Source organism: Aquarana catesbeiana, linkage group LG12, assembly GCF_042186555.1.
Source record: "Aquarana catesbeiana isolate 2022-GZ linkage group LG12, ASM4218655v1, whole genome shotgun sequence".
NCBI classification, from domain to species: Eukaryota; Metazoa; Chordata; class Amphibia; order Anura; family Ranidae; genus Aquarana; species Aquarana catesbeiana.
The window spans coordinates 53,365,241-53,393,190 of record NC_133335.1 but is presented as its reverse complement, the minus strand read 5'-3'; the positions used below and the strand labels follow the sequence as shown (position 1 = coordinate 53,393,190).

At 40.2% G+C, this 27,950-nt stretch overlaps 1 protein-coding gene across 1 annotated transcript in view; it reads left to right on the top strand.

The window, feature by feature from the left end:
• Positions 1 to 25,899, top strand: part of NGFR (nerve growth factor receptor) — a 118,643-nt gene extending 92,744 nt beyond the window's left edge. The window contains exons 4-6 of the mRNA XM_073607811.1: positions 5,693 to 5,900; positions 11,536 to 11,684; positions 17,349 to 25,899. Of these exons, the coding sequence (XP_073463912.1) occupies positions 5,693 to 5,900; positions 11,536 to 11,684; positions 17,349 to 17,647 (656 nt within the window). The 3' untranslated portion in view covers positions 17,648 to 25,899. The remainder of the gene's footprint in view (positions 1 to 5,692; positions 5,901 to 11,535; positions 11,685 to 17,348) is intronic.
• Positions 25,900 to 27,950: the final 2,051 nt, after the last annotated feature.

The following is a 27,950-nucleotide window of genomic DNA, read 5'->3' as shown; positions in this document are numbered from 1 at the left end:
ATCAGAATAAGCGTATATTGATTGGTTTGTGCAAACGTTATAGTGTCTACAAAATAGGGGATATATTTATGTCATTTTTATTTATTTATTTTTTTTTACTATGTATATTACTATGTAATGGCGGCGATCTGCGATTTTTATCAGGACTGCGACATTGCGGTGGACAGATCGGACACATTTTTGAGATCAGTGACATTTATACAGCTATAAAATTGCACTGATTAGTGTATAAATGTCACTGGCAGGGAAGAGGTTAACACTAGGGGGCGATGAAGGAGTTAAATGTGTTCCCTGGGAGGTTTTTCTAACTGTGGGGTGAGGGGACTGGCTGGAGGAGGAGAGAGATCGCTGTTCCTGATCACTAGGAACAGACGATCTCTCTCTACTCCCTTGTCAGAACGAGGATCTGTTTGTTTACATTGACGCGTGGAGCGATCGCGGGTGCCCAGCGGACATCGCGGCTGCCGGCCACGTGCATCGGCTCCTGCTATTGCCATTAAAGGGACTGCCGTATGGCTGAGCCAACCTGCCGCAGTATAACGGAGGCGGCTGGTCAGCAAGTGGTTGAAGTGATTGTAAAGGCTCTTTTTTTTTTTTAATAACAAACATGTTATACTTACCTGCTCTGTGCAAGGGTTTTGCATAGAGCAGCCCCGTTCCTCCTCTTCTGGGGTCTCCCGGCGGCTCTTCATCGAGTGTCCCCACGGAGACCCGCATTCCATGGGGGCACTCATGCGGGCGCGCTCCCGAGTTCTGCTGCTGTGTCCATTGACACAGACAGCAGGACTCTGCCCCGCCCCCCCCCGACTCCTGTATCACTGGATTTGATTGGCAGGTCTTGAAAAGACTTCCTTTTTACCTGTTGAGTACACAGACCAGGGACGGGCTCTTTACATCAAGCTAGCACTCACAGGTGTGGCCCACTGGATTCGGATATAGGAGCTTGAGCAGCAACTATAGCTCCCAGCTGTCCCTGATTTTGAGGAACTGTCCCTGATTTGGAGCAATGTCCCTCTGTCCCTCTTTCCCCCTCATTTGTCCCTCATTTTGGTCTGATCTATATAGTTGTATATAAAATGCACTTTTTATCTTTCAAAAAGTGTTTCCCAGTGCTAAACCTTTCATCCAAATTATAAATTGGTGCATTTGTACATTTTTAAAACCAATATGAAGGAATAGTAGTGGTAAAAAAAAACCCTTGGGGATTTGATTCACTTTTTTTGGGGTTAATTCTCCTTTAAGGGGGTGTGGCAGGGGGCGTGTCCTATGCCTACATACGTTTGATAGTAGGTGTCCCTCATTCCCATCTCAAATATGTTGGGAGGTATGGCAGTAACCCATATGCTTTTTTATCAAATTGTGGATGGGGCCACACTTCTAGAAGGGGCATGGCACATGAATCCGACTAAGGGACTACAGGCATGTCTTGCATGGGTGCGGCATGCTGTAACTTCATAGCCAGGGGAAGGGATGCAAACTGACCACACTAGCATGGATCTACTTCGTTGCCCACTTTTTTCCTACACCGGTAAAAGGAGCACACATTTTCATTTGTATACACAGCTGTGTGTATGGCGCCATTAATTCCTATAGTGCTGCGTTGAGAGGTGTACACAACTATACACTGTACGTATTTCATACACCTGTATGAATGAACCCCAAATAAACCTAGTATTAGCCCAAGCTGCTTGTGGCAGGATAAAAAAATACATGAAAGATTTTTTTTTTTTGGGTAGTCAGAAAGATTTGCATCTATGCTGGGTCACCAAACCATACAGGCCAATAAGCAGATACCCTCGGCATCCCCTGTAACACGTCATTGACTCTTTAATAGTAAACATAATATGCACTGACAACTATAATGAAAACATAAACAGCTCAATTACATCTCATAAGCGCTCTCCAAAAAAAGTCCATCACTATGTTAATTAAAGGCAAGCATTATATTTTTGGCCAAAAATGAAAGTTTGGATAAAATGTAGCAGGCATTAGGAAAGTGTTGGACGCAGGGGGATGGAAGTGACAGTTTGAAGGATAGTGCTGTGTAGGGTTGTGTGCACAGTTGCCATCGTTGGCGCCTCTCCCGGTTGCTGGAAGGGCCTTTACAGACTAGGAAGTTAAAGTCTGTTTTGAATTATAGGAATCATACGGCTATAGACTCACACACGTGTGCTTCCTCATGTTCCTGTTTGTTGGCTATGGCCTGTTGCAATCCAAAAAAATGTTCAAGTCAATTGATAAGAGAATAAGAACCTTCCAAGAATAAGACCAACTCCGAGCATACACATATTCTTAAAGTAGATTTAAACGCCAACTGACATTTTTTTTACTTTAAGCACTGTGTTATAAACAACTGCCATTTCTTAGGTACTTTTCCACTTTTTTCATTTCCTTTTTTTTTTTTTTTTTGCGTTTTTTTCCACTTTTTCTTTTTTCTCTACTATTGCAGCCACTTCCTATCTATAAGCACTCATTCCAGTGGTGAGTGATGTCATTAGTCAGGGTGGGCTTCCTGATGGTGACAATGGTGGAACATGTCTTCACGATGTGCATCTGCAGCAGTACAGGTTGTTTTTTACTAAAGGCAAATAAGCTGCTCATTAGTAAATTAGGAATTTCCCTAATGCCGTGTACACAGGGACGGACTTTTCGACCGGACTGGTCCGACGGACCGAATCCGGTGGACAATCTGACCGTGTGTGGGCTCCATCGGGCCTGCAGCTGACTTTTTCGGTCAAAAATCTGACGGACTTTTGATTTGGAACATATTTCAAATTTGTCCGACAGACTCAAGTCCGATCGAAAAATCCGCTCGTCTGTATGCTAGTCCGACCGACGAAAACCCACGCTAGGGCAGCTATTGGCTACCGGCTATCAACTTCCTTATTTTAGTCCGGTCGTACGTCATCATGTACGAATCCGTTGGACTATGGTGTGATCGTGTGTAGGCAAGTTTGTTCGTTCAAAAGTCCGCCGGAAGTCCGTCAAAAGTCCGTCGAAAGTCTGTCGGACCAGTCCGGTCAAAAAGTCAGCCCGTGTGTACGCGGCATTAGGCCTCTTTCACATTGGTGGAATCCACCAGTGGATCAGCCTGCTCAGCAGGGGAATCTCCCCGAGGATCCTCACTGAGCAGGCGGATGACAGGTGCATTGGCGTTGCATTGCATTAGCGGGGCAGACACAGACACAACCCGCTGTTCTCTATGGGGCTGTCGGATGGAAATGGACCACCTGACCTTTTCCATCCCACTGTCATCCAATCTGGGGAATGGTTCCCCGTCTGTCTGCTTTTAGCAGACAGGATCAGATCGGATGCTGGTGGATGTCAGCGGACACATGTCCACTGACATCCACCGCTCCATGAGAGCTATGGTTGGTCCAATCGGAACCGCCTGAAAAACTGGCAGATGTACCCAATTGGTCTGTTAGTGTGAAAGGGGCCTTAAACCTGGTGATGGAAATTTACAAAGGATTTCCAATCACACTCAAGGAAAAAAAGAAACAGCACTTTTGGCAAATGATTTTTTCCTTAATGGAAGTCCACACAGCTTTCCCTCATTCACTAAGCAGAAAAACAGCCTATTTGCCTTTAATAAAGTAAAGGCAGGTGTCCCAATACTTTTGGCAATATATGTATATTGTACATTCACATCAGTCCCTGCCCTCAGGGAGCTTACAATCTAAGATCCCTAACTCACATTCATACATACTAGGGCCAATTTAGACATGAGCCAATTAACCTACAAGCATGCCTTTAGAGTGTGGGAGGAAACTGGAGTACCCGGAGGAAATCCATATGCTTTATCAGTATACGCAGATTCCAATGAGACCTTTCACAACATCAGACCAACAAGTAACTGGTCAGTTCACTAGCTGTCCATAGGACTGAACCAAGATGTAGTAATTCAGAGTAGTAGAATTTAATTAAATACAAAATGAATATACAGCACTGACAGCTTGGTGATCTAATTTTCTTTACTTCAGTTGGAGATGAAACGCTAGGTCACCTCCCTGCTCCCAGCACTCTGATATGGCAGTGATATTGCAGTGATATGGCAGTGACAGAGCAGCAGCAGACTGATAAGCTAATCTCTCTGCTCCTTCCAGCATGCTCCTTTTTAGTATATGGGCACTGCAGCACACTCGACTGACCCGTAGTGCTGGAATTCCCTCTATCAGATTAGTTGCATTTAAAAAAAAAATTTTTTTAATGTATTTATTATTTTTATTTAATTTTAATTTAATTTTATTTTTATATGAATATGTAAATGCATTAACCGGTGTTTTGTAGAATCTGCCCAGAGTTCACATTTACCTGCGCCATTTGAAATTAAGAATCGGGAGTTGTATAGCACACGTTACAGTCCCCTTTCTACAAAACAAAAAGTTACACATTTTGTTGAAAGTTGATATTTTCGTATCTTGGCAACCATCCCCTTGCTTTGTTCAGGGCATATATAAAGATAAGGGAAGACACAGATTTCCCCTGTCAAATACTCTCAAATGTTTGCAGTGAGCCATTGTCATTGCCAAAGGCAAAAGTTAAACAAAAATGCACATTAAAAAAAAATATAAAAATCATGGGAAAGCAAAGTAACAGGAGAATACATAGCATTCATAAAAAGCTATTTTTAGCCACCTAAAGAGGAGAATGATTTAAATGCAGTTAAAATAAAGCATTTTTTCTATGTTTGTAATTTTTATTTATTTTATGTATTAGATTCAGAACTAAATAAAAAAATATTTTTTAAATGTAACCTTTTAGGCAGATACTTATGAAATATTAAATATAAATGTTTTATATTTGGCAGATACTTATGAAATATGAAATATAAATGTTTTATATTCGTCACAACCACTAAATGTATTACCTGTAATTTTAAAAAAGCAGTATAGATTATCATTGTTATATATTTTATTTTTTATATTTAGAAGTCAATTAATATTTTAAAAAATGTTTTATCTTTTTTAAGCAGATAAATGTGACATTTTATATATAAATATTTTACATCCATCACCTACAACCAATACATGTATTACCTGTAAATATAAAAAAAAACTATACATTATGTTTTTTTTTATATATTTTATTTATTATATTCAGAACTAAATTAATAATTTAAAACATGTTGTATCTGTTTTAAATTAGATAAATATGAAATATTAAGTGTAAATATTTTACATTTGCCACCTACAACTAGTAAGTTTATTATCTGATGACCTGATATTTTATTATAGGCTGTTTAGGTCTATTCATAACAGACACACTCTTCCCTATGGCCTTCTATAGAATTTCATTTAGGTGGAAAGTAGTCAAAAGTAAGCAGCTAGTGCTGAGCTTGCTTCTAAAGCCTTGTATTCTTCACAAACAAGGGTCATGCAAAAAGCCTTTATATGTAACATATTAATATAAATATTATATAGTATATTATAATATACTTAATAACACTTATACTATATATATATATGTGTGTATATATATATATATATATATATATATATATATATATATATATATATATATATATATATATATATATATACAAGACTTTATACATAACAATAACAAAAATAGTAAAAAAAAGATGTAAATAGTTTAAAAAGCATATAAATAAACTTTATAGTTTCCTAATAATATTTCTTTTTATAGTTATTTATATGCAAACTGTTCTTTTCTTTGCTTGTTTCTATAGATCCAAACCCACGTGTGGCATCGGTGACTCCATTCTTGGACACTACTATCCAGGACACCACCATGACTGATCCGGAGTTAATAGGCACAACACCAGGGAGTTCGGAGCCTATTCCTCCAAGCGGGGCCGCTGAGAACCTCATTCCTGTCTATTGTTCCATTTTGGCTGCTGTTATTGCTGGGCTGGTGGCATTCATTGTTTTTAAACGGTAGGTGCATGGTAACAAGGTCTCTTGCCTATAGTATTGAAAGAGAAACGTCAGGAGAAAAGATCATATATACATTATATCTATATATAGATATATCTATATATATCTATATATAGATATATATATATAAATATAATACAGTGGGGACGGAAAGTATTCAGACCCCCTTACATATTTCACTCTTTGTTATTTTGCAGCCATTTGCTAAAATCATTTAAGTTCATTTTTTTCCTCATTAATGTACACACAGCACCCCATATTGACAGAAAAACACAGAATTGTTGACATTTTTGCAGATTTATTAAAAAAGAAAAACTGAAATATCACATGGTCTTAAGTATTCAGACCCTTTGCTCAGTATTTAGTAGAAGCACCCTTTTGATCTAACACAGCCATGAGTCTTTTTGGGAAAGATGGAACAAGTTTTTCACACCTGAATTTGGGGATCCTCTGCCATTCCTCCTTGCAGATCCTCTCCAGTTCTGTCAGGTTGGATGGTAAACGTTGGTGGACAGCCATTTTTAGGTCTCTCCAGAGATGCTCAATTGGGTTTAAGTCAGGGCTCTGGCTGGGCCATTCAAGAACAGTCACGGAGTTGTTGTGAAGCCACTCCCTCGTTATTTTAGCTGTGTGCTTAGGGTCATTGTCTTGTTGGAAGGTAAACCTTCGGCCCAGTCTGAGGTCCTGAGCACTCTGGAGAAGGTTTTCGTCCAGGATATCCCTGTACTTGGCCGCATTCATCTTTCCCTCGATTGCAACCAGTCATCCTGTCCCTGCAGCTGAAAAACACCCCCACAGCATGATGCTGCCACCACCATGCTTCACTGTTGGGACTGTATTGGACAGGTGATGAGCAGTGCCTGGTTTTCTCCACACATACCACTTAGAATTAAGGCCAAAAAGTTCTATCTTGGTCTCATCAGACCAGAGAATCTTATTTCTCACCATCTTGGAGTCCTTCTGGTGTTTTTTAGCAAACTCCATGCGGGCTTTCATGTGTCTTGTACTGAGGAGAGGCTTCCGTCGGGCCACTCTGCCATAAAGCCCCGACTGGTGGAGGGCTGCAGTGATGGTTGACTTTCTACAACTTTATCCCATCTCCTGACTGCATCTCTGGAGCTCAGCCACAGTGATCTTTGGGTTTTTCTTTACCTCTCTCACCAAGGCACTTCTCCCCCGATAGCTCAGTTTGGCCGGACGGCCAGCTTTAGGAAGGGTTCTGGTTGTCCCAAACGTCTTCCATTTAAGGATTATAGAGGCCACTGGCTCTTAGGAACCTTAAGTGCAGCAGACATTTTTTGGTAACCTTGGCCAGATCTGTGTCTTGCCACAATTCTGTCTATGAGTTCTTCAGGCAGTTCCTTTGACCTCATGATTCTCATTTGCTCTGACATGCACTGTGAGCTGTAAGGTCTTATATAGACAGGTGTGTGGCTTTCCTAAGCAAGTCCAATCAGTATAATCAAACACAGCTGGACTCAAATGAAGGTGTAGAACCATCTCAAGGATAATCAGAAGAAATGGACAGCACCTGAGTTAAATATATGAGTGTCACAGCAAAGGGTCTGAATACTTAGGACCATGTGATATTTCAGTTTTTCTTTTTTAATAAATCTGCAAAAATGTCAACAATTCTGTGTTTTTCTGTCAATATGGGGTGCTGTGTGTACAATAATGAGGAAAAAAATGAACTTAAATGATTTTAGCAAATGGCTGCAATATAACAAAGAGTGAAAAGTTTAAGGGGGTCTGAATACTTTCGTCCCCACTGTATATATATGAAACTCGCATAGATTGGCATAAATCATGCAGTTTGAAGAAATATGTCCTTTATCGATAGTAATTTGAGATGTAAAAAAGTGGGCATTTGGACATGTTGGTGTCTTGCAAATATCCATAATATAGACAGGAAGTGAAAAAAGTCAAGCTAAGTGAATCTAAATTTGGGAAGAAGAAAGTCTTCTGGCTAATAAAGCTGATCGAGGACAACTTGTGTGGACAGGACTTTAGGTTTTAAATGGTTGACTGGGCAGGTTTACTCTAAAGGGATCCTGTCATGACACCGCTGAGGCTCTATTTTTGACATCCTCATGAAAATGCTGGTTATCATTTTGGTGAGTGGCCAACTAAGTGAAGCCAAAGGACTTCCCGGGAAAATTGCAGTGGGGTATGGTGGTACTTGTGTTTCTTTAATAACAGATTCCCTTTAAATTCAGAACTTATCAAGACCCTGTCACCTTGTCCATCCAGAGCAAACTCATAGTGGTTGATTTACCAAAGGAAAATAGACTGTGCACTTTGCAAAGTGCAGTTGCTCCAGAGCTTAGTAAATGAGGTAAAGCTTCACTTTGCAAAGAATACCCAATCACGTGCAAGGAAAATTTAAAAAAAAAATAGCATGTCTGCTTGCACATGATTGGATGATGGAAGTCAGCAGCGCTTCTGTTCATTTACTTAGCTGTGGAGCAACTGCTTTTGCAGAATGCAACTACTCTTTGCAAAGTGTACAGTTTATTTGCCTTTAGTAAATCAACCCCACAGTGTCTTTGTAAAGACTCCAACCACTTATATTCACCTCTCCAGTGCTACCCCAGCAATATTTCCAGCATAGCTGCTGCCACAAAATATCTCGTGCTTATGGGTATAGGAGAACATGTCACCTTCCCACATAATGCAGTGCTCAGGCCAACCGCTAGGCCCGGCCACTGTCACCTGGCAAAAGTGTGGCATCACTTCTCCCTCTAAGCTCCAACACCAGATTTATTTGGTGGTGGCTGCAATGGAGAAATGACCAATGAAGGAGCATTGTAGAGGTAAGCATAAGTTGCACAGGGGCTAGGTGTAACACTGATCTGTTCATGCATTGAATTACCATTGAAAGCAGAACAATAGCTCTGAACTTGTGAAATTATCCTTTGGGTGTTGCAATCCAGCAGCATTTTAATGATGTTCATGTAGGTTATCGTTACTGTGCAGACAGCTTCTGCATCTGAGAGGATCTCCATGGTTTCTTTGGTTTGTTATGTACTACCCTTAAAAATAAGGACTGAAGTGCCACACCGCTACTCAATAGTTCAGATACAGATTAATTCCAGTAAAAGTTAGGTGAATAATCAAAACGGTATTCAACGTGTTGTGGAAATCCAAGTGTTCAGTTTATACATTGCCTACTATTCATAGCTCTGATGAAGAGGGCATTTTTAGACCACTGAAATTCATCAGATACTCTTCTGATTGTCTGACCTTTATTGGAATAAAGCTGTATCTGGATTATTGAGCAGAGGCGTTGTGTCCCCCCAAGCTTCCTATGTTCAGTAAAAATTTAAAAACAACTCCTTTTGGCCTCTTTTCTATGGGTTGCCATGAGGAGGTGTTGTGAAAAGAAGTGGTTTTACCACCTCCGACTTCCCACCTAGAGGCTAGTGTACAGCCAAAGGAGGCTGTTTACATGCCATGGCTGTGGCAAATTTAACGTGTTGATAGCTAGTCTCTTCTCCTTTTTGCATAAAGATATAATTCAATGAGAGCAGCACACAAACATCCAAGAGTCCAAGGTTTAATGATAAAATTGATTCATAGCTAAAAAAAAAAAAAATCGCTTTTCGGGGGCCAACCCCCCCTGCCTTTCCACGCACATAAACTTTAAAGCAGTTATAAAACGCTGGACATTTTTTTTGGTACCTGCAAGTTAAAGGCATAATGTGCTGGTATGCATCGCATACTTACCTTAAAACAAAGCCCTCCCGCGCTGAGATATCACTACTGCAGGTGCTCTTATCAGCCATCTTGCTTCCCGGTTTCGTGGACTCTGTGACTGGCTGGAGCCGCGATGACATCACTCCCATGCATGTGCCCAGGAGCCACCGTTCATGGCACAGAACTCTGAAGGAACGGCATGGGTGGACGTTCCTTCAGAGCGCATGCGCCAGTGATGTCACTGGCTGCATGTACAGTAAGGAGATATTTTTAGGAGACATTTACAATACCTATAGCCTAGGTAAGCCTTATTATAGGCTTACCTATAGGTAAAAGCAAGGGATGGAAGTTTACTTCCACTTTAATGGCATCCCAGTCTTAGTCCGTAGGGTTCAATCTTGAGTTGGCCCACCCTTTGCAGGTATACAGTATCAGCTTCAACTCTTCTGGGAAGGCTGTCCACAAGGTTTAGGAGTGTATCTATGGGAATGTATGACCATTCTTGAGGCACTGATGTTGGACCAGCAGGCCTGGCTTTTAGTCTCCGCACTTATTCATCCCAAAGGTGTTCTATCGGGTTGAGGTCAGGACTCTGTGCAGGCCAGTCAAGTTCCTCCACCCCAAACTTGCTATCCATGTCTTTATGCACCTTGTTTGTGCACTGGTGCACAGTCATGTTGGAACAGGAAGTGTCCTTCCCCAAACTGTTCCCACAAAGTTGGGCACATGAAATTGTGAAATTGTCCAAAATGTCTTTGTATGCTGAAGCCTTAAGAGTTCTCTTCACTGAAACTAAGGGACCAAGCCCAACCCCTGAAAAACAAACCCACACCATAATCCCCCTCCACCATATGATTTGGACCAGTGCACAAAGCAAAGTCCATAAAGACATGGATGAGCGAGTTTGGGCTGGAGGAACTTGACTGGTTTGACCTCACAAATGCTCTTCTGGAAGGATGGTCAAACATTCCCATAGACACACTCCTAAACCTTGTGGACAGCCTTCCCAGAAGAGTTGAAGCTTTCATAGCTGCAAAGGGTGAGTCAACTCAATATTGAACCCTATGGACTAAGACTGGGATGCCGTTAATGTTCATGTGCGTTGTAAAGGCTGGTGTCCTAATATTTTCGGTAATATAGTGTATGCATACTTGTTTTGAAACCCTGATGAAGAGGGGTATATTTGGCCCATGATACACATTTGATTTTTCCTGCTATGAATCAATGTTATCATTGAAAACTATGAACTCTTTAATGTTTATTTGGAGCTCTCATTGGATTGTATGTATGTGGATTCTCAACTTTGTTCCCTTTCCCTGTTCCTGAGGGGAATTCCCATTTTGTGGAAAGCTGCTGATATGGAGCCAGTGTGCCCAATGATAACTTCTGTGACCCATAGAAAATTTGAATTCTGAGATCCATTTGTTCTTATAAAGGCAATGTCAAACTAGTGATCCTGGTGCTGCCAGCACCCTGTCAGCTACAGGATCACTAAAGAAATATGCTGCAAAATCTTGCTTGCCTGGGAGGGAGCATTAACATATCTTGCTTTTTTTGCCAGCAAGGAAGTAAAACTGTAGCAGCAGTGCTCCATTAGTAGATCTGTCGCTTGTATGTTGCTATCAATGGCACTAAGTGACATTACCTCAGCGGCCCGGAAATGGGAATTATTTGGTCAGCTTGTGAAATTCAGTTTCTTCCTTAAGGTCTACATAATTAATTTTGACTCTTACGTAATTCCAAAAAAAATTATTTGTGTGTAATAGTATGTTGGAATTACATGAGAAGGTTCACTGTGTAATAACATGGATTGTATTTTTGTGTTTCTTTTTTTTTTTTTTTTTTCTCCATCACTTTAAAACTCATTAGTAAATATGAGCGAGCTGTGTGACGTTTAGGTAGAAAGTGTGTGATCATTCGCTATCTCATCTTCATGTAGGTGGAACAGCTGTAAGCAGAACAAGCAAGGAGGAAATAGCCACACAGTGAACCAAACTCCGTCCCCCGAGGGGGAGAAACTACACAGTGACAGTGGGATCTCTGTCAATAGCGACAGTACTGCCGAGCAACCTGCAGGACATATGCAAGGTATGGAAGGCTATGCCATCACTACACAATACTGCTAATATCAGTATTAAGTTTTCCTTTACATAAAGGGCTCCTTTTTATGTTTGCCAAGCTCACCAAAAAAAAAAAAAAAAATACTGTCGATTTCAGAGACAAATAGCCAAAGCGCAAATTTAAAAACAACTGATTGAGTCAAAGCAGTGAGTCAACTCCCCTCCCTCCCTGCCCGTGCTGTCCAGATGGCCAAATTATTCAATTAGAGAGAGATGGCATGAAAGTAAACATCTGCTGCTCTTTATTTAGAAAAAATATAATATTCTATGATACACAAATCCTAGTGTCAGGGGTACAACCAGCACCAATTGATTATTTGCCAAATACAATTTCATTTTAATGGTAAACAAGATGTAAAACAGTTCCAAACCTATTAATTCAAAAATAAAATGGACCTCATTATAGTTATTGAGGAAAAAATAGATAGGTTGCTACTTCTGGGTTCGTTCTTTACAAAATGCTAGTTACCTGACCATTATTCTGAGCCACTGACTGAGAACAGGTAGCAGAAGTTCTAAGCCAACTCATACTTTATTTGCTACAACACTGAAGAAATGGCTGCACTCCAAGATCCATCAAAATTCATATTTAATGAACGAACATCCCAAGTGTTACAGACAGTTCAAATGGTAGACGCGTTTCACACACTATCAGGTGCGCTTATTCATTTATACATGTAGCATGTAGCATTTATTTGGTACATGTGGATCAGTGATTCAGAAAGTACCAAAGTCAAGCAAATGTATCTGTTCTAGGTACAGGGACCAAGAAGTGGTGAGAAATCCAAAATCTAAAATTTGAAATTATCACTAGAACAGGAATAGAGGGGAAGTCTTTAAAATATTATTATTATTATACAGGATTTATAGAACGCCAACAGTTTGCACAGCGCTTTACAACATGAGAACAGACAGTACAGTTATGTAGCACTAACTCTCGGTGGAGCTGCTGGTTTAAAGCGGGCTGTTACCTTCACTCTCGATACCTCTGTTTCACCGCCACCGGGTCTAGGGTCCCGTTGAGTTTACCTCTGGACGATGTAGACACCAAACACTTGAGTATATTTTCCAATGCTTTAATGAACAAGTAATAAAGGAAGTAGCGGGAAAGAGGCAGAAGGAAAGTTGCAGGGAAGCTCAAATACCTTTCCTTAGTATTCTTTAGAACATTCTTTGGAATTGAACACTTGTAGTTGAATGCACTCCCCTTGTGGAATTCAATCTTTGCCCGCCTGGATAGGCCTCTCTCACTTGCCTAGCAGCCAGTACGTAGCACGAACAAAAGTCTCTGCCACAGATTTGTATGGGATAAAACCCGTACGATCCTCTGCCACAGGATGTATTGGTTTGCGATGAATGTCAGACACAGTACTTGAACCTTTAAGCCAACCCGGCAGTACTATGCAGTAAAATTACTTCAGGATACGTCCTCCAACCGAGTCACCAGGCCCCTCTCCAGACCAGCACTCTGCATTATCCTTCCATGACGGGTCCTCCCCTGGGATCGCCTCGGTTGTCCAGCTTCTTCACTCAGGATAGACAGCTCAGGACCATTCCTCTGCTGCTGTGGTAGGTCCCAGACAGGCTTCTGGGCCCACCCACATGCCGCAGCGATATGGGCCTCTGTTCCGGAGGACACGAGGTTGAAAATCTACCAGCGCTACAATTACAATATAGTTTAATATAGAAGGAATCAGAGGGCCCTGCTCGTTAGAACTTACAATCTAGGAGGGAGGGTCAAGTGATAAAAAAGGTAATAGCTGTGGGAGATGAGCTGATGGAGAAAATAAAAGTACAGTTGCTAGACGGGGCAGAATAGGCTTCTCTGAAGTCGAAGAGAAGGGTTTTCAGGGATCGTCCAAAAGCAAAGTAGAAGATAACCAGACCGATTGGGGTAGGGAGTTCCATAGGATGGGAGAGGCTCAGGAAACGTCCTGGAGGCGAGCATGGGAGGATGTGATGATGGAGGTAGAGAGCAGGAGGTTTTGGGGGAAAGAAGAGAACGATTAGGTTGGTATGTTGAGACTAGGCTAGTGATGTAGCTGGGGGCCGAGTTGTGGATGGCTGTGTAAGTTGTTGATAGTATTTTGAATTGAATTTGTTGGGTGAGCGGGAGCCAGTGGGAGGGATTGACAGAGAGAAGTAGCAGACACTGAGCAGTTAGTAAGGTGGATGAGCCAGTAACAACTCAGGATTTCCTGTAAAGGTTAACTAAAGGGAAAATGTTTTTAGTTTTGGATAAAGTGGAGAGGGATTCGAAACACTTGTCAGGTTTTTATTTCTGTCTGTACCCCCATTTGGGAGATTCACCCTCTGTATTTGCCCTGTTCACTGAAAGTAAAAGAAAATCACAAATTTTGAGTTGCAACCAGAATAGGAACAGAGGGGAAATCTTTCAATGGGTAAACTAGGTGACCTCAGTGACAATCAGGAATTTCCCTTACTTTGGAGAGTTTTCCTCCCACTTACTGTTTTGGCTATGACACAGGAAGTGAAGGGAAATTTCCCTAATGGGACACAAATGACAGAAAATCCTGAGGGGGTTATAACCCTCCTTTTGAGCTGATTCAGGCATGCTTTTCTCTGTGAACGCCCTATAAGTAAGGGCGCTTGCAGAGTGGCCCCATTGACTTGAACGGGTCGCACTCAGTGGGCACTACACCCACCAAAAGCGCCAGGGGGTATAATTCCTGCCGCGGCTGTGAAGCAAAGCATCATGGCTGCAGCATGTGTACACCCCTGGCCGTTGCCTCTGCAGCTGAAGGGGGATCGTTTGGGGAAAAATAAAAATGTAGTTCAACCATAAGGACAAGCCCTTACCCTATCCTTACTTTATAGAAAATGGATTTCTACTTTAATCTGGCCGTACATCAGTGGACTTTTGTTCGAAATTATTTTGGAACGTTTGTTTGATTTAGTGGAATCGAATCAACGATGATTTACGACCATGGTAACGATTCGAAGAAGGAAAATTTTTCTCAAACAATCAAAATTCTAACTGTGCATGTGGTTTTCGTTCAGGAAAAATAGTACATATTGAAAAGCACATATTCAAGGCCCAAAAGAAAGCTGTTTACTACGTCTAGAATTTCATTCTAGTCAAGGGAATTTGAATTAACTTAGTTGACTCAAAGATGGAAACATCAGATGCCCTGACAAATGATTTTTTTTTTTTTTTTTTTTGTTTTACAAATGTTTGAACCAAATTCTACTGTTGTATGGACAGCTTTATTTTGAAGGATTTTTCCCTCCCTGTTGTAATGGTCAGTCCCCCCAATGGGACATGTCCAGCAAAATAAAATCTAACAGGGGTTTTAGCTATTTCCTACTATATTCGAAACTGGGATTCTATTCGATTAGCAGGTCTAAACGAAGTTTTAGGGGCTTTCGAACAAAATTAGTTGACTCATTGATGGAAAGGTCAAAATCTTTGATGTACAATTTTTCTGAATTTTCTTATGAATGTTCAACCAAAATTTTACTGATGTACGGCCAGCTTTATTTTGGATTGATTTCCTCTCCCTTCCTGTTGTAAAGGTCAACCTCCCAAATGGGATATATTAGGTAAAATAAAAGCTGACATAGGTTTTAGCAATTCCCTACTCTATCCAAAACTTTATATACACTTTAATTCTTAATTTATTTGCAGTTATATCACTATTTGATGTCCCTAAAAAGTCCACAAACATACAAATTCGTTTTTTACGGGTTTTTACCATGTTTAGTGTTATTGAGTCTTTTATTCCTTTAACACATCACACATGTCCGACTCAGGGGATTGTTCCTGAATAAAGCTTGCCCTGTTAGTGGGACCTTGCAAATAAATTCAACAATATATCATACTCCCTGTAGTTAGGACCACCTTGACATACACCATGAGTGAAGACTTGAACCATGTATATTGCTGGCTGGAATCATAAAAACATATTAGCTTTGGAGGTGTCAGAGAAAGTTAAAAGACTCATTTGTGCCAAAGTTTTTTTTTAAGATTTATGGATAGTCTTTCTTAAGAAATACAGATTAAAATCTTTTCTGGTCACTGAATAAAATTAATATATTATGCTTCTGGTTTGTTTAAAATAATTCTACTCTTATCACTTGCCTTATTAAAGTAGACCTTTTATTAACTTTACCATTCTGAATAAATTCCTGGAATGTCACTATATTCAGTATCATTTCCCAAAAAGCTATGTCCTTTATCCTTAAAGGATGACTCCACTGTTGTGAAAATAAATACATAGCATATAAAAAATATAGCATATTCAATTGCCAGATATGCTATATTGCAATCTAATGCTATTAAACATTATCTTTTCAATTTACAGCTGCTATAATTGTCTGTACAATTTAATGCAGTATGCCAACTTGAAGTAGTTCTGTACATCATTGGTGTACAAAATGCCCCAGAAATGTATGATAATTTCCTGCCTGTATGATTGGCTCACTGGTTTACCCAGTTTCCTCAGTCAAGTCTGTACTAAAATACAAGTCAAATATTAGGCATCCTCTGCATTTTAAGTTATCTACTCCCCAAGGATTAAATATTTCTAAAGGGATGCAGACATTACAACCTTTCTCATTATAACAATGAGAGTACACCAGGTGATTATAATGAATCAGACCCTACTATTCAGAATTATTCTGCAAAGGACATTGTGAAACAAACAGCTATGGCTTCGGAGCAAAAAAAAGGTAGGGATCTGATACAAAATGTGGTAGAATCCTTGGCACGGTCAAAACAGAGTAAGCAATTTCAGTACAGGAGGGGAGCCTGTACAACTGTCCAAGTCTGAAGGTAAGGCTGGAGCACAGCTTTAAATATATTGATATTAATATTAATTCTGCTTTTGCAACAGTTATTTGCTTTCAGAACCTTGTTCTTGGTGATATATTTGCAAACAAGCTACAAATGGTTGAATAAAAAAATTTTTAAACCCAATTGGGAGCTCCGACTTCACTATTTTCATATTTAGTTCAGAAAGTTCAACAAATAACAATTTGTTCTAGTCACAATTGTCATTGGAAGAGGAAGTTAGTGGGAAGGAGTAGAGGGGATGCCTTCCAGTCGTCAAAAACAGGATTTTTTCTCAATTTTAAGGAGATTTCCACTTATTTCCAGTTATAACTCTGGGCACAGAAAAATCTCCTTAAAGGGCATACTGACAGCAATCAAATTCCCGGATATAAGAACATACAAGGCCACAAGTGTCCCACTGTTACCCATAGGAAAATGCCTCTATTCAAAGGATACCTAGGGAATCCAGAGTAATCAAGAACTAGATCAAAGATCTTAATGGAAGATTCAAAAGGGATGCCAATGCATTTCAGAGATCTGCGTCCTCTTCTTCAGGACTGATTATTACACTGATAATCCCCTTGGAGAAAGGCATTGTCGCTCTTAAAGAGGAGTGCTCATGGCCTTGTGCTTTCTCTCATTATGAAATACATGCAAAATGTAAATTTTCCGGTAATAAAATCCTCACAGAGGTTCTAACCCTTCCATGTGCTATCCAAGACCAGATAGATTTGCAGCTATACTTTTACTTTTCTTAAAAAAATGTAGTTGGGAATATATTGATACTAAGGTTGCTACAGTGTATAATGTGTAGTAATTATCTGATTTGTTCTGTAGGCAAAAATGACCTTCACCTTTACAACAGCCTCGCACCACACAAACAGGAAGAGGTGGAGAAGCTCCTGACCAGCTCCTTGGAGCAGACATGGAAAAACTTAGCTGGAGAACTTGGCTACCAAGATGAACTCATAGACACCTTCACACAGGATGAGTTCCCAGTACGAGCACTGCTTTCTGACTGGTCCAGCAAGGACAGCGCCACCACCGATGCCCTCTACTCAGCTCTCCGCAAAATCCAGAGGGAGGACATCGCCCAGAGCTTGTACAGCGACTCCACTGCTACCTCGCCAGTGTAACCGAGACATAGTAGGACAGAAGGAAGATGTTTCATATTGATATCACTCAATGGAGCATCCCGCACGAGATGTGAAGGAAAGTTTGCCCCTTTGCCCCCCAAAATCCCCCAACCTCCCTTTATACCCAGTATTAACGGACAATCCGTCTGCACTGAAGCATTATTTTCAGTATTGTGGTGTGTAATCTTCTCTATGGACCTCTCATGTCCTGCATCTCCAGGTTTCTCACTGTGATGGACCTAAGACTTTAAGATAAGGAGTTGCAAGCTATGGATAATCAGACATTGTTTTGAGAATTCTAAGGTGCACCCACCTCCCTGTTTCTTCTTTTTTTTAAATCTTCTAGGTTTTATGTTTTTTTTATAGGCCTTGACTGGTGACCCCCTCCCCCTGCCCCCCAAAAACCCTAGTGGCTGCAACCCTCTAGGATCTTTTCAAGGGAATTTGAGGGCTTTGTGCAGTAGAGGGTTATTGTGGCTCTACATTCTGAAGGTTATTTTATAGTCGCATTTAGAAATACAGCACCTTATGCTGCACAAAGATTGTGCCCGAATTCTAGAGTGTTAATAATTCATTCAGGTAATGCTGCTTAATGACCCAGAGACAGTCTTAAATTTACCCATTGTCTACATCTACGATATCATTGATATCTAGTGTTAGTGCTTTAGGAGCCTTAGTATTAATGCCTTAGGAGCAATCAGAACCTAGCTTTCATTCTTCTATAACCATATAAAAGATTAAAACAGGTATCCAATGGTTTTGCCATAAGATTTACAGTAGACCACATCAAAACACACCTCTGAGTCCATGTTGTGTCCTGCTTGTGACATATAACCCGCCCTATTCTCCTTTTCCTCCTTTTTCACAATGACCTCTGAGTAGGGAAAGTTTTCATCCTTCTGTTAGGATAAATAATCTGCCAACTCTCTCATGTTTTGTGTTCCTCAGGATTAACAGTATTAGAGTTTACGACTGTTAGCTGAACTGTTACATGAAGCTGTGATAACAGCTTTCACCTCTGATAAAAGCACTTGCAACCATTGAGATGGTCATAGTGGCTGAGGTTGTTTTACAAATCAAGGGAAGTCATCAATTTGCACCAATAATCCATTATATCAAACTGGTAATTGTGACAAACATAGCTTAGTACCTTTATAAAAGGTTTGTAAAGTATAAAAAAGATGCATTTGGGATTGTGTCAATTGGCAAATGAATTGACATTTGAGACTCTTCTTAGATCATTCACAGTTCAATGAGGGGTCCATCAGACCTGCATTGACCTTTTTAAAATCTGCATCAACTTGCTGTAGGCTGATTTTGATACTCCTATTGACTTGCATGGGGAAAGAGGCAGTTCTGGTGTAAACAAAAGAAGATCGATCCAGTCCCTTAGTCAGGTCGATGCCTTGTTTTTAAATTTTAGGTTACATAAAACATGTTAATGCAGCAAATGTCTCCACTATTACACGTTTTTTCTGTAACACTGCATAGTGGAATAATAATGAATTCAATATAATAACTAATATAAATAAGCTTTGAGCAGATAAGTATGGTCCGACAAAACAAAGTTGATTTCTGATTGGCTGCTAGGCATTTAAAACTGCAGTACTGTGCCGTCAATGGCTTAGATGTACGCAATGGGTAGAAATTATAACTATATGTCTTTGGCTTCAGCAAGACATTCATTGCATCAGTTGTATAATACAATCCTGATGGCACCTCTTGTCACAGGTCACCTTATACTCTTACATAAGACAAATGAACTACCATTGCATGTTATCACTACTGGTGATAGAAAACTATATCACATGGTTCGAAATCTCATATATAACTCCATCTCTCTGGCAGAACATGCATTTTAAGATAATCAGATGGAATGATGGACTTTGCTTTTTACTAGTTTGGCCTGTTCAGGCTTTTGAAGTATCCTGTGCATCCAATGCCAAGCTTCTAGTCTGGTTGCTTGGCATACTTGTATATCCAGGTATGGAGGAGCATGTGTCTCTGTCCCTTTCCTCCCATTTGACAGTGCTGGTGCTGGGCCCAGCCCTGCTACATGGGGGTGGGGAGATAGATCTCAGCTTTGTGTAAGCTCTAACTAGAATTGACTTATACTGTGCTTCCTTTTCTTTGCTCCCAGCAAAGTATTATGTGTATCAGGGACCAACTTTAAAGTGAACCTGTTGTTTTGCCCTTCACAGGTTCACTTCCAAGCCCAACGCTGGGAATTCTGAATATTCCTCCTAACCATAAGGCTGCAACCACACTGAAAGTGTTGACTTCTTTAGGTCTACGGGAGAGTAAACGCAGTTAATGATCTCCACTCCCCTGGTAGATGGTGCTCCCCCACACTCTGGCGGTGAACTGTCCACAGCATCATCATGTCCAATGCAGGGCTATGGACACTGGTCATGATGATGCCAGGACCTTAGATCAGTGGAGCCTGGGGGAGAAAACATTAGAAATATTCTAGCAGCACAGGGAGGGATTGAGTAAGCAAATCTTCTTTTCCAACGATGGATAGAGTACAGCAAATGTATGCATAGAACTTACAGGCCCAAGAGCTGTAAGACAGGTGTGCTAACCACAAAATGTGAACACTTACCATGGGTTCAATGGAGCCTCTATGAGCCTGCACAAGCATAAGGGAAGAATATAGGTCAAGTCTATTAATTAGAAAGCTGAACATTTTTGCTCTCCGGCCTCAGAAAAATAGAGTTATGCTTTAAAGTGGACTGATTATACATCATTAACCAAAGCAAGAAACAAACATACATCTGCTGAAAAAAATTTTGATGAATTTTTACTAGGCAATCTTGATTCTCTGGCAAATTTTCCACCTCACTATGATTCTTCTTGTTCAATCATGATGGTTACAGCAAAAGTAATACCAACCAACGCAGGTTAACCAGGTTGGCTACATATTGAATTGCAGACTTAGGTTTGATTATGGTATTGTACAGGTAGACCTTGTAACTTACTTACCAATATAATTGGATGAGCATCCATGTGCAGAAGTTGGTATTGAGTAATTTTAGCCATTGGAAGGTGACACTTGGAAGGTGCTAGGTTTCCTTTATATCTTCTTCTCTTTGCTCATACCTATAATAAAGCAACGAGTGGCTTTACAAGGCCCTTGTACATTGTAGCAACAAATGTAAAAAACTAAAAGAAAAAAACAAAATGGCCTTGTTCTGGTCTAAAATGCCTAAAAGACCGAGCTTGAAGGTTGTGCTGTACATATATTACATTTTAGACGTGTGGTAGCCATTTTGAAGACTGAAGTAGTCTCAGATAGAGTCCATGCAAGCTTTATGCAGTTATGAAGATGATTCACTGAAAGAGTAAAACATTTTCACTTTGCAATGTGACTATTTTCTTAATTTAGTAAGGTGGCATAAAGTACAATCATCCAATCATATTCAAGCAAACCTGTTTTTTAAAATATGCTCTGCACATGACTGGGTACATTGTCAACATTTCACTATATTGCTAAGTGAACCGTCTCTGCTCCTTTAGGAAATCAACCATATGAGTCCCTTTTAAGGGATTATATTATCACTACTAAAGTCCCAGCTACAAAATGGCCACCACCTCAACGTTGTTAGTACAAGCCTTTGGTTAGCTAGCCTAGCCCTGAAGTCAAGTATTTGTGTTAGTACAAGTCTTTGGTTAGCTAGCCTAGCCCTGAAGTCAAGTATTTGTGTTAGTACAAGTCTTTGGTTAGCTAGCCTAACCCTGAATTCAAGTATTTGTGTTGTGTTCATGAGACATTATTGATACAACTGTGGCACTATCCAGAGTTCAGACAGGTACTCTTATCCTGCTATAAGACTGAGAGAAGTGCACAAGTATGGGACAGTACCTTGAAGCACAGAACCAAAGCAAATAGGCTTTGGGTTATAAACATGAAGGCTATATTAATGTTTATTGCTCCATGTTCAATTTGTCAGCTGCTTCAACTATGTTAGTATACTACCTCTGCATATACAGTATAATCTAGCTATACATCTAAAAACCATAAATCTTTTGTGGTGTGAACAGATGTTAACATCTTAGTTTTTCCACATTACCTAACCCTTATGCCGCCATGTCTACAAATTGATACAATAGGCAACCATCTTACTTACCTCCAGCCTGTGACACACTCAGGGATAAAATGGACAGATATATCATTATCCATACATAAGAGTTGACCTGATACTAGTGAGCAGTCCTTCTGTTATATTGTATAGTCTTGTTACTTAAATGAAGCCCAGGAAAAAGGACAAGGGGCCTCTCATATGAAAAACTGATGGTACAAAATGGAGGTGTTGTCCACAGCAACCAATTACCGTATATTTACTGCTTTCGTTCTTGTTTACTAACCACGGCATCAGTTTTCACTAACAGAATAATCAGTTTATGTAGACCAGAGGGTATCACACTGAGCATACAATAAAAAAGCATTAGTCACCTTAAATGGAAAAAAAAAAATGTCAAAATTGTCAGCAGACCCAGAGATACATCAAATGTTCTCATAAGTGAATGAGATGCCGTTTGAAGTTTTAACCTTTCGTACTAATTTGTGCCAACTTGAGCTTATCTTTGGTCTCTGAAGAGCGATCAGTGTTAGGATCACACACGGTTGTGGGGTGCTTGCAGAATAGTCCCATTCATAGGGTGTATACTTTCTGCTGCAGGCACGAAAGCAAATCTGCCCGTATTTTGGGATCTGCTGATTATTTTAATATAAGGTTAATGAAGTTCACCTCTATTGATGCATTATTTCATTATATCCTCAGAACTGCCCAGGACTTTGATCAGTTTATGTTCATGCTTAATAATTGTCCTGAGTTTAGTCCAAGTTCTTGAAGCCAGAAGTGGTTTTAGTAAACTTTGGGAGTGGTTTGGTGATTTTTTGGGTACTAACAAGGCAAAGCAGGGTAGTAGTTTCTTTTAAGATAGATATTTGTGGCACACAGAGAGTCATTTATAAAATAAGAACAAAAGCATTGGCTGGTAACCAATAGATTCTTATGAAGATGAAACACGGAATTGAACTGGTCGCTGTGGGCAGCATATTCTTTTCTCGATTTTTTTAAATTATTAGACCCAATTGGGAATATGAGGTACGGATGTTTTTATAGACTGCGTTGAAAACTTTTTCATATATTATGTGGAACTAAGATTCTGTTTGGCCCCGTCATTTACATGGATTTAAAAAGTTAGAAAGAAAATTTAACAGAAAATCTCAACATTTGTAAATTAGAAGTTACAAAATGATCAGGTTTTGCTAATCTCAATTGAAATGGAAAGTATGTACTTTAATTCAAAGGTTTGTGAAACTTGAAAGGATGAAGATAAGAGCAAAATCATTTGTTTGGCCCAAAGCAATTAATTTGTTTCTTTTGGGACAGATTTACTAAAGCTGAAAAGACTAGACTTTGCCCATCAGTAGTCAGAATCATGGCAGCATTTGAAAGAATAAACCTGGTTGCTTCAAGTTTTTGTAAATTCACCCCTGTAGTTTCATTGGAAGGATAAAACTGGGCACCAGTCCTACCTTTGCTCTGGCTTTGTCAAATCAGACACTTGTTCGACTGAACCAATTATCCATCTGTTTTTTTAGGGATAAAAAAAGGACTAGCTCACAATTTTTGGGACTCTGTCATCCAACTGTGGACATCTCTATTTAATATTCTGGATCATACTGTTACACTTATGGCTTATGTAATGAGTAATGAAAAGCCTAGTACACACTGAGTTTTTTTCATTCAACCCAGTGGACTGAACAAAAACAACCTGAGGAGCTTGGGAGGAGATCCTGTACTAAGAATCCAATGTTAGTACAGCAATTTCTCTGCTGAGCTATTGTGTTCTGACAGGGGGGGACTGCTCCCTCGCCAGAACACACCGGTCAGTGCTCTCAGCCATTGACTGAGAGTACTGATCAGATGCTGATCGGCAGACCTTTTCTAGTCATGCCGCTTCGACAGAAGCCAGACATTTGGCCAGCTTCTGTTGGATTGGCTGCAGTACACACGGGCTGAATGTCAGCCTGTTTCTGTTGAACTGGCTGATGCCGCCCGATATTCCTCCCATGGGTTCGGCCCTTAAGGAGCACCCAGCAATCAAAAATTAGCTTTCACAAATCAGTCCTTTCTAAGCTGCTGAAAGCTAATTTTTGATTGGCTGCCAGCTTGCCATTGGCTATACCACCCCACTCCTCCTTTTACTCTTATTGGGTAAGCCCAGTGATCTTTCTTCATTATGTTTTACTGTGTTATCCTTTAACAGACCAAGTATGGTGGGCAATAAATACCAAAACACTGTGGTGTTAACAAATCACCAGTTAATTTAAGATAACTGAACACTAACAGGTCTATGGAAATTAAAATAGGCAATGCCTAACAAAAGCCATATTAATGCTTTGTATAATCCTTCCTCCCTGACTTCTGTCTCTGGTATTCAGTCTCCTATAACCTATATAGTTCCTGACAACTGTCCTCTGGTTCCAGCAACAGCGCTTCTTGGCGGCTGTCAGCCACAAAGTTAAATTGCTTATAAACTGATATAGGAATGTATTATTTAAAGGGTCATTCCAACCAACAGTCTTTCAGTTGTTGATGGTTGATGGCCATCAATTTAAAGCTTGACACACAAATTATAGTCTAATGGTATAAACCCCATATACATCTAGCAACAACTATATTGTACAAGGGCCTACCTGGCCCAATATAAATGGAATGGATTGTGTAGGTACAACCTCACATTACATAGTTTTGGCAAATCTGGAAAAAAAAAGCAGAGATTGTAAAATTGGATTGTAAGGGGTATGGCCAACTTACCAAGTTATCAGTTTCTCAGGGACTCTGGAAGTGAGGACTATGCCCCTTATTCCCCCTTTACATTAAGGAGAACCTATAGACAAGAGCAAGACTTCTGCTGCTGCAGTAGAAGGAGTTAGCCTTGGGGGAAATGATCAGACAGATCTCACAGTTAAGGTCACCAAGATATTGCGCGAGCAGTTCACTCTGCTTAGCCACACCTACTCATAACTGTAAAATGGGTTTTGGATGGACAGGCCCTTTAAGTTTTACTTCTTGCCCATTTTAGAGGCTTCCTCCTTCATATTTCTTTGCTGTTTTCATTTTATTCATTCATGTTGTGCATCTCCATATAGTTTATACAACATCAAGTAGTGTTAGATTTAAGCACTTGTAGATGCTGTACAATTGAATGCTGCCATATAGAACACTTACGGCTCAATTAATCGATTGATTTACAGCTTTGATTTGTGAGGCCAGATTCCAAGCTTTGCTTTGTGAAGGACCATCTGTGCTCCAAAGAGTCAAAAATAATGATCTTTTATATTGTTCATGTGACTGTAATTTTCTAATCTTAAAGAATCTGGAACTAACTGTCACTTTTTAAAAATATCAATATTCCTATTTTGGAGCGTTACCTTGGTGAATTGATCCTATGGTGTACAGCAGAGCTGTGTGTGTTGTACCCAAGGGCAAGAAAGGTAATAACCATTTTTCCACCCATGGATGAAAAGCACAGAAGGAAACAAAACTGATATAACAATACATTTAGTGTTCCCTTAAGGCACAAACAAGCCAATAAATTAAAGTTATATGAAGGAGGAAAGCCCTTTAAATGTATAATTCTGTTACAACAGACAATTAGGCAGTTGAGGAGTCGGGTTTAATGCTTCTAAAGCCAAGGCTATTCAGCAAAGGCTGAAAAAAGATGTCTCAGATATCCTCAGCTTCTGGTGTAATGTTTAAAGTTCATTAAAAAACAGGCAAAGAAGAATTCCAGTGGATCGATCTGCCTGAAGTTACAAGTCAGCATTATCAGCTAAAGCACTTAGCCAGAGGTCACCCCCCCCCCCCCCAACCTGAGAGGTCAGAGGTCATGTGGCAGGCCTAGTTACCATTATTTAAAAAAAACGTGCCTTTGTTTTACTATCTATGTTGTTTTTCTGTAACAAATTCTAATTGCAGCATTTTTGCTACTTTAAAAGAATAATTTTTTAGAGCACTTTTGTATATAAAAATATAAAAAATGTTGGATTTTGTTTTTCTTTTGTTTTTTTTTGTGTTTTTTTTTTTTTTGTTTTTTAAATTGTTCTGCGTTTTTGCATTTTGTTAAAACTGTAAATATTTGATGTTTTATTCTGTGATAAACCTAGATTCTCCCTTCCCTACAACCCGCCCAGTGTAAAATAATTTGACTGATAATTACAAAAAACATTATAGTTATTAATGAGTGACTTGGTTGGTTTATTTACTGATTTATTTTTTTATTGCAACCGATGGCCTAGGTCTGGGTAAGCATGTGTCCGTACCTACACTTTATCATATATATTTTAAGTAGTTTTTGTAAATAATTTATTGTATCTTTTCATGTAACAACGCTGAAGAAATGACACTTTGCTTCAATGTAAAGTAGTGAGTGTACAGCTTGTATAACAGTGTAAACTTGTTGTCCCCTCAAAATAACTCAACACACAGACATTAACCGCTTCAGCTCCGGAAGATTTTACCCCATTCCTGACCAGAGCACTTTTTGCGATTCGGCACTGCGTCGCTTTAACTGACAATTGCGCGGTCGTGCGACGTGGCTCTCAAACAAAATTGACATCCTTTTTTTCCCACAAATAGAGCTTTCTTTTGGTGGTATTTGATCACCTCTGCGATTTTTATTTTTTGCGCTATAAACAAAATAAGACCGACAATTTTGAAAAAAAAACGCATTATTTTTTACATTTTGCTATAATAAATATCCCCCAAAAATATATAAAAAAAGATTTTTTTTCCTCAGTTTAGGCCGATCGTATTCTTCTACATATTTTTGGTAAAAAAAATTGCAATAAGCGTTTATTGATTGGTTTGCGCAAAAGTTATAGCGTTTGCAAAATAGGGGATAGTTTTATGGCATTTTTATTAATAATTTTTTTTTTACTAGTAATGGCGGCGATCAGCGATTTTTATTGTGACTGCGACGTTATGGCGGACATGTCGGACATTTCTGACACATTTTTGGGACCATTGTCATTTATACAGCGATCAGTGCGATTAAAAATGCACTGATTACTGTGTAAATGACACTGGCAGTGAAGGGGTTAACCACTAGGGGGTGGGGAGGGGTTAAGTCAGTACTAGGGAGTGATTACTAACTGTAGGGGGAATGGGCTAGCTGTGTCACTACGCTGATCACTGCTCCCGATGACAGGGAGCAGAGATCAGTGACACTTGTCACTAGGCAGAACGGAGAGATGCTGTTTACATCAGCATCTCCTCGTTCGTCCTCTCCGTGAGGCGATCGCGGGTATCCCCGCGACGATCGAGTCCGCGGGACCCGCGACCCGACTCATGGAGCTCCCGGCCAGCGCGCGCCGCCGGCGGTGCGCACGCAATGGCACAGCGGGGAATTCAAATGAACGTACCTGTAAGTCCATTTGCCCAGCCGTGCCATTCTGCCGACGTACATTGGCATGCGCCGGTCGGTAAGGGGTTAATGTCTAAACTGCTGGCAACAAAAGTGAGTACACCCCTAAGTGAAAATGTGCAAATTGGGCCCAAAGTGTCAATATTTTGTGTGGCCATTATTATTTTCCAGCACTGCCTTAACCCTCTTGGCCATTGAGTTCACCAGTGCGTCACAGGTTGCCACTGGAGTCCTCTTCCACTCCTCCATGACGACATCACGGAGCTGGTGGATGGTAGAGACCTTGCGCTCCTCCACCTTCTGTTTGAGGATGCCCCACATATGCTCAATAGGGTTTAGGTCTGGAGACATGCTTGACCAGTCCATCACCTTTACCCTCAGCTTCTTTAGCAAGGCAGTAGTCATCTTGGAGGTGTGTTTGGGGTCGTTATCATGTTGGAATATTTCCCTGCGGCCCAGTCTCCGAAGAGAGGGGATCATGCTCTGCTTCAGCTCTATGACTAAAGCAAATAAACCCAAGGTAAGTATAGTAACAAGTCCTAGTTGCAATCTCGGAACACCCAATAAGAGGATAGTATGCGACCAGTCTAAACTATGTGGCATGTTCACCAATGCCAGGAGCCTGGCAGACAAGATGGGTGAACTAGTGATACTGTTGTACAAGGAGGATTTGGATTTTGTGGGAATTTTAGAGACCTGGTTCAACAGCTCCATGATTAGCTGACAATCATTCAAGGGTATACCTTTTATCACAGGGATACAGAGGTTAAAAGGGGGAGGGGTATGCCTATATATCAAGAATAATGTACAAGTGAATGTGAGAGATGAAATCACTAAGGGAGCTAGGGAGGAGGTGGAATCC